This window comes from Bos taurus, chromosome 5, assembly GCF_002263795.3.
Source record: "Bos taurus isolate L1 Dominette 01449 registration number 42190680 breed Hereford chromosome 5, ARS-UCD2.0, whole genome shotgun sequence".
Lineage (NCBI taxonomy): Eukaryota > Metazoa > Chordata > Mammalia > Artiodactyla > Bovidae > Bos > Bos taurus.
In genome coordinates this window covers 10659211-10677375 of record NC_037332.1, presented here as the reverse complement: position 1 = coordinate 10677375, position 18165 = coordinate 10659211, and the positions used below count along the sequence as shown (strand labels likewise).

At 41.9% G+C, this 18165-nt stretch overlaps 1 protein-coding gene and 1 long non-coding RNA gene across 4 annotated transcripts in view; one reads left to right on the top strand and one right to left on the bottom strand.

Moving 5' to 3' along the window:
* Window positions 1-5680, bottom strand: part of ACSS3 (acyl-CoA synthetase short chain family member 3) — a 190080-nt gene extending 184400 nt beyond the window's left edge. For 2 of the 3 annotated variants that reach the window (XM_010804755.4, XM_010804756.4), the window contains exon 1: window positions 5271-5674. In XM_010804755.4, the coding sequence (XP_010803057.2) occupies window positions 5271-5578 (308 nt within the window). In that variant the 5' untranslated portion in view covers window positions 5579-5674. 3 annotated transcript variants of the gene reach the window in all.
* Window positions 5681-5761: 81 nt separating this feature from the next.
* Window positions 5762-18165, top strand: part of LOC132345240 (uncharacterized) — a 47829-nt gene continuing 35425 nt past the window's right edge. Inside the window, exons 1-2 of the long non-coding RNA XR_009494447.1 lie at window positions 5762-6529; window positions 10483-10600. This is a non-coding gene — a long non-coding RNA (uncharacterized lncRNA). The remainder of the gene's footprint in view (window positions 6530-10482; window positions 10601-18165) is intronic.

Below are 18165 nucleotides of genomic sequence, written 5' to 3'. Positions count from 1 at the left end.
CCAGTTCAGTTTTTAGTATTTTGTTCATTCTCTCTCTCTCTAAATTGCGCTCTCTCTCCCCCCCAACTCAACATTCACCAAGCTTTAGCTCTCAGGTCTTTACAAATGTCAGTCAAACCTATAATCCTATAAGCTCATGCCAAGTCTTCAAATCAGTATCTTTAATTCACAATCAATTCCTCCACCTGGGTACCTGAGTCAAATTCTCAGGTTTATCATAACTCCTTTCCTTCCCTACACCCCACCTGGTGATCGGTGTGTCTAATCTCACCTGGAACAGCAGCTACTCAGTTCCAGCCAAGCGTTGCCATGTGAAAATGCTGACCAAGCGCTGACAGTTAATCTGCTTTTTTTCAAAAGAAGACCCCCCCAGACTGAATCATTAAAGGAAATTTAAATTTTAGATGAAATCCTCCAATGTTTAAATACTGACAACTACTTCAAAAACAGACAAACAAAAAACCCAGCACCTAGGTCACACAAAACCTATCTGCAGACTTACAGACAGGTTGTGACGTACAGCCTAAAAAGCGAATGCAAATGTCTTAGCTTGCTATTCCAAGCCTTCCAAAACCATCCTGAAACCACCTTATGGAGTAACCATAACTCCACAATAACCACTACAAGCCAACTGATATCCTATCCATTCTGACCTACAAGCATATTTGGTTCTTTCTCTCCTCTATGCCTACGTCATGTTTGGTTTGGACACAAAAGTTTTTCTTTTGCACACAAAAAGTGGTTTTCTTCCTCTAAATCCTACTTTAAGATTGAGTCTATATGCTACCATTTCTCTGAAAACTTTCTGGTCCACACTAGCTTCTGGGAATCTCGCTTCCAAATTTCAAAAACATCAGTAACGAGGTCTGTGTGCCAGGTACAGTCCTAGGCACTTTATGCTCCCACCCACCTCTATAATCCTAAGAAATTGATCCTATCGTTACTCTTATTTTACCAGTACGGATATTGAAGCCTATCCAAAGGAAGCGGCAGAGCCGGGGTTGAACCCAAACATTTCTTGTTCCAGTGCAGAAAGAAGAGTAGGAAGTTCAAGTTTTGATCATCCACTATGGGACCTGTTTGTGCTAGGAAAAAAAATTTTAATCCTTAATATGACTCACCAGATCATTCACAATATGGCTTTCTCCTTCTGTTTCTTAATTATTACCTGCCAAGTCAGCCTTCTTTCAGTTCCTAGAACTTATTGAGCTACTTCATACCTCACGACCTTTTCATCTGCTGTTCTCTTTGTCTGGAATGTTCCCTCCTCCATCTGAGTCTAATCCCTACACATTGTGATCTCAGTTTAACCATCATTTCTTCAAGACTCCTACCACAATCCTTCCAGAAAAGATTATGGCAAATCCCCTTATTATTTCATAGCATTTACTACAACTCTAAAGAAATAGTTTTGTAATAATTTACTGTATGTCTCCCATCTCTTTCATCATTTTCTTTATACTATACACACAATGAGTGAATAATTGATACCTTTAACACTTATAAGCCCTTTTAAGACTTGGAGACTTAAACAACCTTTATCTCATAGTCAGTGAGAAACTGAGATCCTGCATGTTAAAAAAAAGTACCTACACGATTTCCATTGTAGATATGTTAACCAAGCAGAAATCATTTTCTAATCATCTGCATTTAGACTTTTCTTTGTTAGCTTATGGTCACTGTTAATACATTTAAATTAAATAATCAAAAAAAAAATAAATCAAACAGTATGTGAGAGTCTGATTATTGAATGTTGTTTAAATATAAACAAACTAAAATAGGACTGCAATGTTTCCAGACAAAGGGATAATTAATGACCCAGACCGCAAAAATTAACCACAATGCATAATGCAAAAGTGAATTGCCTAATTCCTCTGAGAGGGGTAGCTGGATTTCACTTTCAGGAAAGGCAGTAGGATGTCTAATTCATCAGGAGAAAACAACCAAAACATCCTTTCTGTGGTCCCAGGACTACAGAAATTACTAGGGGTTCTAATTGCTTCACCATATAGTCAGTTCTCCACTGAAGTCTAATAGAGACTCTATTCTCCCCAAAGCTAGGTGTCAACAATGTGAATGAACCAACAAACTATGAGGAAAGGTAATTCTTCACATGTTCCTAAAGCACCTACATGGAATTTGTTTTTCAAAGATCTCAGAGATTACAGAGAATACAGAAATCTATTCTACAGGGCTATTCACTACAATGGAAGGTCCCTAAAGTATCACCCTCAAAGACTTCGATTCCATGCTCATACTACTGCATGTGTAAACTACTATTGAGTAGTTTATGTCACTGTGAAACCTAATATGCATTACTATTTATGTGTTGGGGCTTTTGGTAGGCCTGTAGATTCAGAGGGGAGTTTGCTTCCACAAAAAATAAGCAGATAAGCGTATAATGAGGAAGAATCCATCCAACTTCTGGGAAACCATGGGGCTTCAGCAATCTTGACTACACACCTCTGTCAGCTCCACCTCGAAGAGAACAGCTAGCTGTAGCAGCCTTCCTCATTTTACTTAAGGATTGGTGGTCAACAGCTCCCTTCCCCAGATCCCAGCTTCAAAAAGTAAGTAAAGCACCTTCATATCAAATTGTGCCTGGATCCACTTGCCACCTCCCAAGACATGCAGAATCAAAAATCATTAAGTCCGTGTATCCTGTTACCTATCACTTTTTAAATTCATGTGTCTGTTCTGCCCTAGAATATAGGGGTATAAAGGGGGGCGGGTGAACACTTGCCCTGACCTTGAGTTTACCTTTGCAGAAAAATGTTAACCAACGAAGAATAACTCCAAATAGGATTCAGATTGAAACCATTTTTTGAATGGAGTTTCAGACTGGATGGATGGTCTCCTATGTCTACCTGCCTCTCCAACTCTGCTCTGCCAACCAAACTCCTCAGTAAGATTGAATCACACTGCTAAAACAAATACAGACTCAAAGACTTATCTGTTATTCACTTTGATCTGTTGGGCTGCTATAAAACAGGTACAGCCACGTGATTCCAAGAGTACAAAGATGAAGAATTTGGATACAATATTATCAAATACTGTGACCTACAATGTACTGATACTGGATGCTTGGGGCTAGTGCACTGGGACGACCCAGAGGGATGGTATGGGGAGGGAGGAGGGAAGAGGGTTCAGGATGGGGAACACATGTATACCTGTGGCGGATTCATTTTGATATTTGGAAAAACTAATACAATTAAGTAAAGTTTAAAAATAAAATAAAATTTAAAAAAATAAAATAAAATACATACAAAGACCCTTTGGCCAAAAACCTCTTTAAAAGTAGACATTTTATGCCTACAATTTTTAAAAATTCAGGCAAGCAACTAGAAATTAAGAAGAGAAAAAACATAGAGGGAAAATCTCCAGATCTTAAAGGTCGATTTGATGGACATTTTGAGTTCCACATTCTCTGTACTCCCTTGAGCCCTCCCCAACTTCAATTAATCCTCTAGAGACCTGTTCTAGAGGTAGTGCCACTGCCACTACCTTAGGTCTGGCCCTCATTGGTTTTGATGTGGAGTGTCCCAGTGATTTCTTGAGTTTTCTGCACAGTTTTATGGGATGGTGGTCACATAAATAATTTCAGTTCCATACTTTTTGACAGATATATGGACACAGAACTTTGAGAACACATTCTCAGGTGAGACAATAATCTCAGTGTTTTGATCTTCTCAGATCTAGAAATTTCCTGCTCTTAAATAATTGTGGAATGAGAGTGCAAAGATAGCTATTCTTACTCTAACATTTATAGGGTCTATTTCTTTTAAGACTTGGTCTTAATCCTTTACTAAATTAATCTTACTAGTTACACATTTATATATGACAAAACTGAAGAACAGAGCGATTAAGCAACTTGCCTATGAACACACAGCCAGTAACTATAAAAGCCAGAACTCAAACACAAAATTCTGGCCCCAGAGAACAGGCTGTTAACCATCATGACACCTCCCCGTGCCCCTTGCCACATGCATGCCACATGCTTGATTCGCTGATGGGTACATAAGAGAGGATCAATCAAACACTACTGGAAAACTTGAACTGGATGGGGAAACGTGCTAGACTCTAAAGGTAAAACCATGTAAATAGCTCCAAACAATCATGAGGGGACAGAGCATGTTGGTGACAGAGAACAGTCTCTGGTCGAGAGGTCATTCTCCCTTCCAGATTCCTACTCCCAACAAGAACACATTCATCAAATGCAAACCTGACCATGTCATTCTCCCATTTCACTGCTGGGGACTTGGAAATGGCAGTGGGAAACCTCACTGCAGTGCTTTGCAGAATTTTTTAGAGAAAACATCTCTCCCTCGGGGCTGCCTGAGGAAAGCAACCACATTCTTAAGGGCTAGGCACATGGCCCAAAGAGCAGCCATAACTCGAGTCCTCCTGTGTGATTCACCCTTAAGAATCTGACAAGTTTGGCATTTATTCGACAAATGTATCTTTTGTTTGTTGTAACACAAAAACAATGTTTATAACTACTTACAATCATAACTCTAAAAGAAAAAGAAAAAAGCACCTTTATTCCTACCATGATTTCTAGCACCTCCTAGGCAGGTATATTACCTATTCTCTCTATGCAGAGAGAATAGGTCTCTCTATACAGCCCTATCCTGTATATGCAGCTTCATATACAGGATAGGGCTGTGGACCCGATCCCAGCTACTTGGCGTGATGCATAAATCCTTTCCCAAACCAACCCCTGACTCACCAGTCCCCTTTCCCACCAACACAATTATTCGCAGCCACATCAACAGTCAAATTTCAACCTGTGTTCCACCTCCTGGACTTTAATAACTGAAGCCTTGTGAACTTTGAGAGGATATATCCATTTTTCCAATCTCTACTTAGGTGTGATCTTACTGAAGTCTTTCACCAACTCTCTTCCTCCCCACAGCCTGAGGATACTTAGAAACCCTTAGTTCATCACTCTGCTTGCACCTGTTTCCATGGTTGCTTACCCTTCCAGACTGTGTGTCTCTCGGGGGCTGGCTCTTGCTCAGCTAAGCAGAGCCTGGCCATACAGGTAAATTTCTGGTCTACAGGAACCAGGGCTCTCACCCTAGGTAACCGAATCCCTCAAGACAAGGCAAGAGAGCTTGACTTATGAAGTTGAAATTAAACACGGATTTAAAAGGTGTGATCACACCTCCAGTCTCACTCTCTTTTCCCAAAAGAACTCCAGGTTCCGATGCAGGGGACGTCGAGCCTGGACGCCCAAAAGAGATGGGGGTGGGCGCAAAGTCACTCACCAACTGGTGGAAGGCGAATGTCTGTTCTCCAGCGTCTTGGTCCAGGGCTTGTACCAGCTGATCTGCTCCGCGGCTTTGCCCCAGAACCTCTCGGGGTCGGTCACCGAGGCCGCGAAGTGGGTCTTGTACTCGCCGCCGCCCGAGGACAGCGCCCTGCAGCCCCGGCCCCCGAGAGCGCCCCGCGGGCCGGGGGCCACGTACGCCCGGCGGGCCGGGCCGGCTCCGCGCGCGGGAGAGGACGCGGGCAGGGACCCGCCGAGGCCCCCCGCGCCGGTGACTTTGCGACACTGCAGCCAAGACGGCTTCATAGCTGCCGGCGGGGTCGCCCCTTCCTCCCCAACTCCTTGCAGGCTCCGCCGCGCGCCGCCCGGAACGCACCACCCGTGGGGCGCTCGCGACTTCCTGGGGCCCCAAGGAGAGCAGGCGGGGGGCGGGAGAAAACCCCGAGGTGTGCCCAGGGCCCTGGGACTTTGGAAGGCACCACCAGAGTCGCCGGGAAAAACCGACCTGGAGCGGCGGGGGGAAGCTGGAGAGGGGGCGCGGAGTCGGGGAGGGGTGTGGGGTCCCCGCGTCCTGGAGAGAAACCCGGCGCGTCCGCAGCCCCGCGACCCCGCCGGGAGGGGCGCCCCCGCCCCGACACTGGAGAGCCCCTAAGGCGAGGACCGCCGGCCCAGCCCCCCCTGTTTTCCAGCAAACAAGTAGCGTGCAGCTGCTCGGGGTCGGTCTCCGAGAACCGGCGGGAAGAGCCGCCTCCCCCCGGGGGGGGCGGGAGCCGTCGGCCGAGCCGAACTCTGCGGCCCTCGGGCCCCTGAAGTCTCAAGTTTTTTTATTTACTTCTTTTGAAAACAAAGCTCCATCCCTGGCCACTTAGAAAACAAGTGGCTCCGGGGCGAGGACGGCTCCAGGATTTCCTGACAGCTGAGAGAGGAGGAGTAGAGGGAGGTTGCCCAACCGAATTGGAAAGAGCCTCGTGGGGGTGACTGACAGGCCGCAGGGAAGGTAGCCCCCGACCCCCAACCTTGGGATGGGACCTTGGGCTCAGAGCCCCCACGCGAGCTCGGCAGAAAGCAGGACGACCTGTTGCTTTCTCTCTCTTCCCATTTGCCTCTTCGGAGTTTCTTTGGCCCGTTTTTTGTTGTTTTTTTGATGAGTCAAAAAAAAAACCCAACAAAACAAAATTTAAGTCAAAAGGAAGAGCAAAGTCAAGATGAATCAAAAAAGAGGAAGCTGAGGAAACTTTAAAAAGAAAGGCAGGAGGTGTAAGTTACTGTCTGGTGGACTTAACATTCTTTAAACTCCTCACTATTCTGTTTGGTTTGGGGTTTGGGTTTTTTTGGTTTTGTTTTTCTAACTCATTAGTGAAATTCAGAGTCTGTCTCGTTTGCCTTGTATTATGCCACATGCTGTTTGGTGTGACAGCATTTGCACTTTTAACTGTAAACATGTGTGTGCCCAAATCCGACATAACAAATGAAGAATGCCCCGACCCTAGGAAGATTGTAAACTTGAGAAGCTGTAAACAGATTTTTTTTGTGTGCAGGAAAAGAATAATGTGAAAATAAAGGTTAAACAGAACAGGGATAAATATAATAAAACAAAGAACATATCTTTAATCACCTCAGCCCTTTCCTTTCATCTAAAAAACAAGACACTAGACTTTTCCTTAACACCTGCAGCCAACTCTTCTAAGGCCTCAGGGCCAGTGATTTCCAAAAGCAAAGGCCCTTCAGTGCAGAGGCAGGAAGCCAGATAGCCTCCTGCCTCCTCCTGTCCTCTGCCCAGCTGTGGATGCTGCTCTCTGGTCTACAGAATGCTCTGACCCCAGATCATCCTCTGTGGTGTTACAGTGCTGTCCATCTTAGTCATCTGATGAACAAATACGTTGGCCCCTGCATTGTGTAAGTTGAGACTGACTCAGGGGGATATAAAGGAAGCAAGGAGGTCTCTGCTGGCTCCTACTGTGTGTCAACATTGTGCTGGCACTTTCAGATATGTTAGCTCCTGCATTTCCCAACCAGTACTAAGAAGCAGGTGAGAAAGAATTCATAGGGCCTGAAACTCCATGTTAGGCCTGTTCATGCTGATCATGCTCAGCCACCTTTCCAATGGACTCTGAACTCTGGGTTTAGTGCCTATGAAAACAACAACAGAAGGAGAAGACCCCCTCCAGACAGGGGAACCTTGAAGATCGTATCTAGCTTACTCATCGCCCAAGAGAAACCATACACTAATCACCCCTTCCTCCAGACAGGCCATAAATTTTTCTGTATCTACTGGAGTGTAACCTCGGCTTTATTGATTATTGGCTAACTGTTTGACTGTTTGAGCACATGAGCACATAGCACATGAATGATGGGGTTATTGGGACTGTATTTTCCTTGGCTTATGTAAGTCTCAAGGGATTTGGAGTGGTGGGTTCAGATACGTACACATGGGGTATAAAAGATTTTCACAAATGCTGGTCGGGGTCCTTGGCTAAGAGGAGACTCTGCCTTGGGCCCGCCGGTGTAATAAACTGCACTCCACTATCTGCATTGTCCTTCTGAGTGAGCTTGTTTCCCGGAACGCGTGGCTACAACACAGGAACTGTAATCCCCATGTTGACCACCTTGAGGCAGTGTGGTGGATACCTTGGCACTCCTGTGATTCAAGGTGCACTGACCTGTCGTGTTAGTGCTGCCACTTACCCCAGCATACAACACAAATACATTTTCTCTCTGTGCCCCAACTTGGAAAAGGTGGGGAATCTGACTCCAAAGTCCACAATTTTCATACCAGGCTAATGATTCAAAAGAAGAAAGATTTTAGACTTCCAGCAAAATATAACAAGGTTACTACCCACATCCATTCCTCTTCTTCATCTTCCTTTTCTTTCTAAAAAAGAAAGGACAGTGGTGATGGTTGTGGTGGTGACTGTGATGGTGGTGGTAAAAATCTGTAAGAATGAAGAAAACAGGAGAGGACAACAAGCCAAATGAGACAATGGAAAGAAATTAAATTCATGGTGTATGATTTAAGGGGGCAGGAGGGTGGCAGGGGGAAGCTGAAAGGAGAAAATGCATTTCCTTATCAGAAACCTGAAATGTTTCAGCATTAGGAGGCCCTGGCTTCCTCTGAAAGTTCAGGATGAAGTTTAAGGACTGAAAAACAAAAGGGCTGATTAAAAGATTGTTTAAGAAAAGTTAGACCCCCACACTGCTGGATTAAACTGTTTTTTTCTGGACCCTGCATTGTGCTGTTTTGGTTTAAGTACTTTTTGAAATAGATTGTGATTACCAGTTTCATTTCAAGAAAAGGGAAGAGCATAAGTAAAGGTCAGTCCACAGGAGGAGTAGTGGAGATGAGAACTGGAGTGAGCAATAAAACTAGAAACTTGAGCCAAGCTCCCCCATCCCTGGGATTCTCCAGGCAAGAACACTGGAGTGGGTTGCCATTTCCTTCTCCAATGCATGAAGGTGAAAAGCGAAAGTGAAGTCGCTCAGTCGTGTCCGACTCTTATTGACCCCATGGACTACAGCCCACCAGGCTGCTCCGTCCATGGGATTTTCCAGGCAAGAGTACTGGAGTAGGGTGCCGTTGCCTTCTCCGAGGAAGCTAGAAAGTAGTGTGCAGATCTGCCTGAGGTTAGACCATTTCACCTTTAACACCAAACATTATTTGAGGCTGATAATCCTTATCTCACAGGATTGTTATAAAATTTAAATATGTATAAACTGCATAGCACCTAGGCATTAGCAAACCAACACTCAGTCCAAAAAATAAATCCCTCAAATCTCCAACTTCACTAACACCCTTAAAATTTTAGTCAGAAATTTTTGTAAGAAATTATTTTAATTGAAGCATGCATGTACATTCTGTACTTGTTCAAAAAAAGCAAAATTATATTTTTAACTAATTTGGGGGCAACATGGTTTTCACGCCCTCTAAAATTCTAGCTTTTTGTAATAAGTACAATATTTCATTGTATGGCAATAAGTGGTATGTTTAATATGCTATTCAAGATGACATATTAAACACCTTGAGCAAAGATTAGTAGATCAAGATTATCTGAAACTTTCATATGATGAAGAGTCATGCAGGGAAAGTGCATAGAGAATCAAAGAAGTGTGAAAGACTGCTTGAGAAAGAATGAGAGAAAGGAAGGAAACTGGAGTTGGAACACTTACTGCCTAAGAAAAAGATGCTGAAAGTTAGGATGACAGAGTAGAATTAGAATTAAAAGAGGAAAAAGATACAGGATCCTACAACTTTTTCCTAGGATTATAACAGCCTCTGATCAGTCATTCTTAGTACAGGCTAAACTTTTAGAGTTGTTATTCAGTCGCTAAGTCTTGTCCGACTCTTTGGAACCCCATGGACTGTAGCATACCAGGCTTCCCTCCCCTCTAGTATCTCTTGGTGTTTGTTCAAACCCATGTCCATTGAGTCTGTGATTCTATCTAACCATCTCATTTTCTGCCTCCCCTGTCCCCTTTTGCCTTCACTCTTTCCCAGCATCAGGGTCTTTTCTGATGAGTCAGCTTTGCACATTAGGGGGCCAAAGTATTGGAGCTTCAGCTTCAGCATCAGTCCTTCCAATGAATATTCAGGGTTGATTTCCTTTAGGATTGTCTGGTTTAATCTTGCTGTCCAAGGGACTATCAAGAGTCCTGCTGCACCACAGTTCGAAAGCATCAATTCTTCTGTGCTCAGCCTTCCTTATGGTTCAACTCTCATATTCATATTCATACATGACTATTGGAAAAATCATAGCCTTGGCTATCCAGGCCTTTGTTAACAGAGAGAGTAAAAGGAATGAAAAAGTACACAGTTTAAAAATAAGTGTAGACTACCCTGATCATGTATTCTGCTGGCTACAGAATTTTCACATAAATTTGTTTAGAGTTAAATGTCTACCTTTGTGTATTGGAACTAGTAAGATTTTTACTACCGACAAAAGTAAGAATGTCCTCATATATCAAATTTCCTGGATATTATGAAAACTTGGCATGGAAGTATTTGCATAAATTATTTCTGCAGCAGGTAAAGACTGTGCTGAAATTTGAGCCTGCAGAAACACTGCAGATTAATTCTGATTTAGTAAAGAATTTCTGGAAAATATGCTAGTTTTCATAGCTCAGTAAATATTTTTTAAACTTCTGAAGTGAAATAGCTAATAGTAATGTAATTATAGACTCCTGTTTTGAAACTTTCTTCTTTTTTGCTCACACAGTAACTTCAGTAAAGTCAAGGAGGAAAAGGCAGATGAAAGAATTGTTTTAAAACAAATAATATTTCGGTGGATGGGAAGAGCTCTACAACTTCAGTTCATCCTAGCAACCAAATATAAGGTATGGGATTCATCAACCAGCTTAATTTTTATTTTTTAAAGACATTCCTTATCAGTTGCATGAGTGCTAAGTTGCTTCAGTCATGTCCAACTCTTTGAGACCCCATGGACTGTAGCTTGCCAGACTCTCCTGTCCATGGGGATTCTTCCTTAAGGCAAGAAAACCCAAGTGGGTTGCCTTGTCCTCCTCCAAGGGATCTTTCCGACCCAAACCACCATCTCTTACGTTTCCTGCGTTGGCAAGCAGGTTCTTTACCACTAGTGCCACATTATCCTTTTTAAATAATCAAAAAGGGTCTATTGTATAGCACTTGGAACTCTGTTCAATGTTATGTGGGGCAGCCTGGATGAGAGGGGAGTCTGGGGGAGAATGGATACATGTATATATATGGCTGAGTCCCTTCACTGGTCACCTGAAACTAACTATCACAATATTGTTTGTTAATCGGCTAACCCCAACACAAAATTAAAGATTTTTTAAAGTAAACAATAAAACATCTTAAAATTTATTTTTAGTTAGTAAAAGTTAATAAAAATATAGTTGCTTTTATTTGAAGAAAACTGAAAAGGAACAACCTAGGCAAATACTTCTAATCATTTTTTTCAAGTTCTTGGGGGTTTTGTTTGCGTTTGTTTTTCTCTGTATAACAATTTACAGTTGGGGGGGAGAAAAATCTCATCAGTGGAGCTGTGAATAAAAATGGTTAATATTTTAATCAGATCCCCCAAATCCTTGAAAGATCATTTTAATTCTTTTTCAGAGGTAATTCCTTAGAAAGTATTGCTTCTACTTTATTGTCTTAAACTAAAACCACTGCTTGTTACTCAATTTTTGTATTAATAATAAAACTTTATACAAGAAAGGATCTCATTATCAGGGAACAAATGATGAAAAGGAAAAGAAATATCCTTTATAATAAAAGTTTTTGTAAAATGTAGTTGATTGCCTAACATTACTTCAGGTTCCCAGTTTGTGTGTGCATGTGTGTGCACGTGTGTGTGTGTGCGTGTGTGTGTGTGTGTGTGTGTGTGTGTGTGTGTGTGTGTGTGTATTTGGAAGATACAAAGTTAAACCAGAAAATGAAACAAGCCCAAAACAAGAGTTGCTCTTACATAACAAGGAAGTGGGTAATGACTTTGAGGTTTTAAAGACAACACAAGTATTTCAGATGAAGTACTATTTTAAAATGGAAGAAAATATGAAAACAAAGAAATTACTTTTAGTAGATCGTAAAAACGGATATCTCATTTATATGCATAAGACAGTTTTAAAGTATTTGGACATTTTTTCCAGCCATTATTCTGAATGAGAAGAGTTTAGCTGATTCTTGTGATACTAGTATGTGTTACCTGTTGATTCAAATCCCTACCTTTTAAAAAAGTAAATAACTGAATATTTAGAGTTCTAGGGTGTGTTCACAATCTCCAATGAAGATATTTTGTGTATAGCAAGGATTTCAGTGGACTTCTCTTTGTTACTTGATTACACTTGCTTTTTTGCTTAATCCAGATACTCCTATAACTTGGTGTGAATATAAAATTTGTCTCTTTATATCTGTTTACTTTTGTAGATATGATACAGGGTTTATTTCTTTATAACATTATACTGCTTCTTCCCATTGAAACTTTTATTAGCCTAGTATAAACCAACTCATAAGCTTTGAAAGAGTAAGACAACTGTTGTTGCTATTTTTACTTTTCATCACTTTTTGGTAGCATTGTTTTATATCTACAAACTACAAATAATATTGCTGGGTTCTGCCAGACTATTCCAGCCACCAGAATTCTCTTCCTTTGATCTCTGCTGTGACAACACCAAGAGACAGTACAAAGATTTAAGCTTTTTAATAGGTGATCGCACCTGCAAAGCTAGCTATTAGTGTGTGTGTGTGTTGTGTGTGAAATGACTGATTTCTCCTTTCTTCTCCTTTGACATCTCTAAAGGCCATTCCTTCATCATTCCTTCAGCAAGCTAATCTAGTCACTTGCTAGCCCAACTGCCTTTCTGCAGGCTCTACCACCTCCTATCACTCAATTAATTCACAAGTGTTTACTGAGTCCTCTCCCTACTAATGCTCAGCAGAGTTCTAGGAGCACCAAGAATTATTTATAAATGACCAAGAGGTACTAATAGATCCATTTCTGATCCTGAGTAGCTTATAGTATAGTCAGGAAAATAACACAGCAAGTGTCATATACTGTTAGGTTCTTCAGAGGCAGATGAAAAAGCAATAGTGGAGGAAGGACCCCAAAATGGAATGGAAAAACCCTATGACTAAGGCAAAAGTAATCATCCTAAAACATGAATCAATTTTATCACTCCCTTGCCTAAAATCTGTCAGTGGCTTCTCACCACCTATAGTAAGGAGTCTGAAGCTGTTAGCATTGATCCGTCATTTTCACTTGGGATCTATTCTGCTCCCCTTAGAAGTCATTTGAAAATGAGTAGTATATTATTATCTATTGCTGTTTAATAAATTATTCCCTAACTGAGCAGCTTAAAACAACAGACATTTATTCTCTCATGTGAGCGTCTGTGGATCAGGAATCAGGATGAGTTAGTTAGCTGGGTGGTTCTGGCTCTAATGAAGTGATAGCCAGGAGGTATCTTGCTCAGGACTAAGACCATCTCAATGGGCAGGAGGATCAGCTTCATGCTCACTAGCATGGCTGCTGCCAGGAAGCTTCAGTTCGTGGGGCTGTTCAGAAGACACGACAACTGACTTCCCCCTGACAAGTGACTGAGTGATGGATTGATTGAGTGATGTGCTATGTGTGGGTGTGAGAGAAAGACAGAGAGAGAGAGAGCAAGACAGACCCCACAATATTTTATATAACCCAGTCCCATTAGTTCTGCTGCTGCTGCTGCTAAGTCGCTTCAGTCGTGTCCGACTATGTGCGACCCCATAGACTGCAGCCCACCAGGCTCCCCCATCCCATCAGTTCAGTTCAGTTCAATTGCCCAATCATGTCCGACTCTTTGCAACCCCATGGACTGTAGCACACCAGGCTTCCCTGTCCATCACCAATTCCCGGAGCTTACTCAAACTCATGTCCATTGAGTCAGTGATGCCATCCAACCGTCTCGTCCTCTGTCGTCCCCTTCTCCTCCCACCTTCAATCTTTCCCAGCATCACGGTCTTTTCCAAGGAGTCAATTCTTCACATCAGATGACCAGAATATTGGAGTTTCAGCTTCAGCATCATCCTTCCAATGAACACCCAGGACTGATCTCCTTTAGAATGGACTGGTTGGATCTCCTTGCAGTCCAAGGGACTCTCAAGAGCCTTCTCCAACACCACAATTCAAAAGCATCAATTCTTCAGCACTCAGCTTTCTTTATAGTCTGACTCTCACATCCATACATGAGTACTGGAAAAACCATAGCTTTGACAACATGGACCTTTGTTGACAAAATAATGTCTCTGCTTTTTAATATGCTGTCTAGGTTGGTCATAACTTTTCTTCCAAGGAGCAAGCGTCTTTTAAGTTCACAGCTGCAGTCACCATCTGCAGTGATTTTGAAGCCCCCCAAAATAAAATCTCTCACTGTTTCCACTGTTCCCCCATCTATCTGCCATGAAGTGATGAGACCAGATGCCATGATCTTAGTTTTCTGAATGCTGAGTTTTAAGCCAGCTTTTTCACTCTCTTCTTTCACATTCATCAAGAGGCTCTTTAGTTCTTCCTTGCTTTCTGCCATAAGGGTGGTGTGATCTGCATATAACAGGTTATTGATATTTCTCCCAGCAATCTTCATCCAGCCCACATCCAACTGTGCTTCATCCAGCCCAGCATTTCTCATGATGTACTCTGTATATATTCCATGAGCTGGTACCTCAGACACTAAAGAATCTGCCTGCAATACAGGAGACGTGAGTTTGATTGCTGGGTTGGGAAGATCCCCTGGAGAAGGGAATGTCAACCCACTCAAGTATTCTTGCTTGGAGAATTCCATGGAGAATTCCTGGCAGGCTACAGTCCATGGGGTCTGAGGTCAGGGGCAGTGGCCAAGAGGAGTTACCCCATGCCCGAGGTCAGGGGCGGCAGCTGAGAAGAGCAACCCCATGTCCAAGGAGCAGCAGCTGCATGGGTGCAGGAGGACTGAGAGGAGCTACTCCACATTCAAGGTCAGAAGGGGCGACCATGAGGAAATACCCCTCGTCCAAGGTAAGGAGCAGCGGCTGCGCTTTGCTGTAGCAGGCATGAAGAGATACCCCATGTCCAAGGTAAAAGAAACCCAAGTAAGACGTTAGTTGTTGCAAAAGGACATCAGAGGGCAGACACACTAAACCATAATCACAGAAAACTAGCCAATCTGATCACGTGGACCACAGCCTTGTCTAACTCAATGAAACTAAGTCATGCCGTGTGGGGCCACCCAAGACTGGCGGGTCATGGTGGAGAGGTCTGACAGAATGTGGTCCACTGGAGAGGGGAATGGCAAACCACTTCAGTATTCTTGCCTTGAGAACCCCATGAACAGTATGAAAAGGCAAAATGATAGGATACTGAAAGAAGAACTCCCCAGGTTGGTAGGTGCCCAATATGCTACTGGAGATCAGTGGAGAAATAATTCTAGAAAGAATGAAGGGATGGAGCCAAAGCAAAAACAATACCCATTTGTGGATGTAACTGGTGATAGAAGCAGGGTCCCATGCTGTAAAGAGCAATTGCATAGGAAGCTGGAATGTCAGGTCCATGAATCAAGATAAATTGGAAGTGGTCAAACAGGAGATGATAAGAGTGAATGTCGACATTCTAGGCATCAGCGAACTAAAATGGACTGGAATGGGTGAATTTAACTCAGATGACCATTATATCTACTACTGTGAGCAGGAATCCCTTAGAAGAAATGGAGTAGCCATCATGGTCAACAGAAGAGTCTGAAATGCAGTACTTGGATGCAATCTCAAAAATGACAGAATGATCTCTGTTCGTTTCCAAGGTAAACCATTCAATATCACAATTATCCAAGCCTATGCTCCAAACAGTAATGCTAAAGAAGCTAAAGTTGAACGGTTCTATGAAGACCTATAAGACCTTTTAGAACTAACACCCAAAAAAGATGTCCTTTTCATTATAGAGAACTGGAATGCAAAAGTAGGAAGTCAAGAAATACCTGGGGTAACAGGCAAATTTGGCGTCTTCCAACAACACAAGAAAAGACTCTACACATGAACATCACCAGATGGTCAACACCAAAATCATATTGATTATATTCTTTGCAGCCAAAGATGGAGAAGCTCTATACAGTCAGCAAAACCAAGACCAGGAGCTGACTGTGGCTCAGATCACGAACTCCTTATTGCCAAATTCAGACTTAAATTGTAGACAGTAGGGAAAACCACTAGACCACTCAGGTATGACCTAAATCAAATTCCTTTAAGTGGAAGTGAGAAATAGATTTAATATTAAATCTATTAATTTAATAGATTTATTAATAAATTATTAAATTTATTAATAAAAAATAATTTAATAAATCTATTAATTTAAAAGATTTAATAGACTAGATCTGATAGATAGAGTGCCTGATGAACTATAGACAGAGGTTCGTGACATTGTACAGGAGACAGGGATCAAGATCATCCCCATGGAAAAGAAATGCAAAAATGCAAAATGGCTGTCTGGCAAGGCCTTACAAATAGCTGTGAAAAGAAGAGAAGCAAAAAGCTAAGGAGAAAAGGAAAGATATAAACATCTGAATCCAGAGTTCTAAAGAATATCAAGGAGAGATAAAGACTTCTTCAGCGATCAATGCAAAGAAATAGAGGAAAACAATAGAATGGAAAAGATTAGAGATCTCTTCAAGAAAATTAGAGATACCAAGGGAACATTTCATGCAAAGATGGGCTCGATAAAGGACAGAAATGGTATGGACCTAACAGAAGCAGAAGATATCAAGAAGAGGTGGCAAGAATACACAGAAGAACTGTACAAAAAAGATCTTCACGACCAAGATACTCACGATGGTGTAATCACATCCTGGAATGTGAAGTCAAGTGCGCCTTAGGAAGCATCACTACTAACAAAGTTAGTGGAAGTGGTGGAATTCCAGTTGAGCTATTTCATTCTTTTTTTTTTTTTTTAGAAATTTTTTATTTTCTTTCTAATTTAAAAAAAAATTATACATGTGTTCCCCATCCTGAACCCTCCTCCCTCCTCCCTCCCCATACCATCCCTCTGGGTCGTCCCAGTGCACCAGCCCCAAGCATCCAGCATCGTGCATTGAACCTGGACTGGCATCGCGTTTCATACATGACATTTCACATGTTTCAATGCCATTCTCCCAAATCTTCCCACCCTCTCCCTCTCCCACAGAGTCCATAAGCCTGTTCTATACATCAGTGTCTCTTTTGCTGTCTCATACACAGGGTTATCGTTACCATCTTTCTAAATTCCATATATATGCGTTAGTATACTGTATTGGTGTTTGTCCTTCTGGCTTACTTCACTCTGTATAATAGGCTCCAGTTTCATCCACCTCATTAGAACTGATTCAAATGTATTCTTTTAAATGGCTGAGTAATACTCCATTGTGTATGTGTACCACAGCTTTCTTATCCATTCATCTGCTGATGGACATCTAGGTTGTTTCCATGTCCTGGCTATTATAAACAGTGCTGCGATGAACATTGGGGTACACGTGTCTCTTTCCCTTCTGGTTTCCTCAGTGTGTATGCCCAGCAGTGGGATTGCTGGATCATAAGGCAGTTCTATTTCCAGTTTTTTAAGGAATCTCCACACTGTTCTCCATAGTGGCTGTACTAGTTTGCATTCCCACCAACAGTGTAAGAGGGTTCCCCTTTCTCCACACCCTCTCCAGCATTTATTCTTTGTAGACTTTTGGATCGCAGCCATTCTGACTGGTGTGAAATGGTACCTCATAGTGGTTTTGATTTGCATTTCTCTGATAATGAGTGATGTTGAGCATCTTTTCATGTGTTTGTTAGCCATCTGTATGTCTTCTTTGGAGAAATGTCTATTTAGATCTTTGGCCCATTTTTTGATTGGGTCATTTATTTTTCTAGAGTTGAGCTGTAGGAGTTGCTTGTATATTTTTGAGATTAGTTGTTTGTCAGTTGCTTCATTTGCTATTATTTTCTCCCATTCTGAAGGCTGTCTTTTCACCTTGCTAATAGTTTCCTTTGATATGCAGAAGCTTTTAAGGTTAATTAGGTCCCATTTGTTTATTTTTGCTTTTATTTCCAATATTCTGGGAGGTGGGTCATGGAGGATCCTGCTGTGATGTATGTCAGAGAGTGTTTTGCCTATGTTCTCCTCTAGGAGTTTTATAGTTTCTGGTCTTACGTTGAGATCTTTAATCCATTTTGAGTTTATTTTTGTATATGGTGTTAGAAAGTGTTCTAGTTTCATTCTTTTACAAGTGGTTGACCAGATTTCCCAGCACCACTTGTTAAAGAGATTATCTTTAATCCATTGTATATTCTTGCCTCCTTTGTCAAAGATAAGGTGTCCATATGTGCGTGGATTTATCTCTGGGCTTTCTATTTTGTTCCATTGATCTATATTTCTATCTTTGTGCCAGTACCATACTGTCTTGAT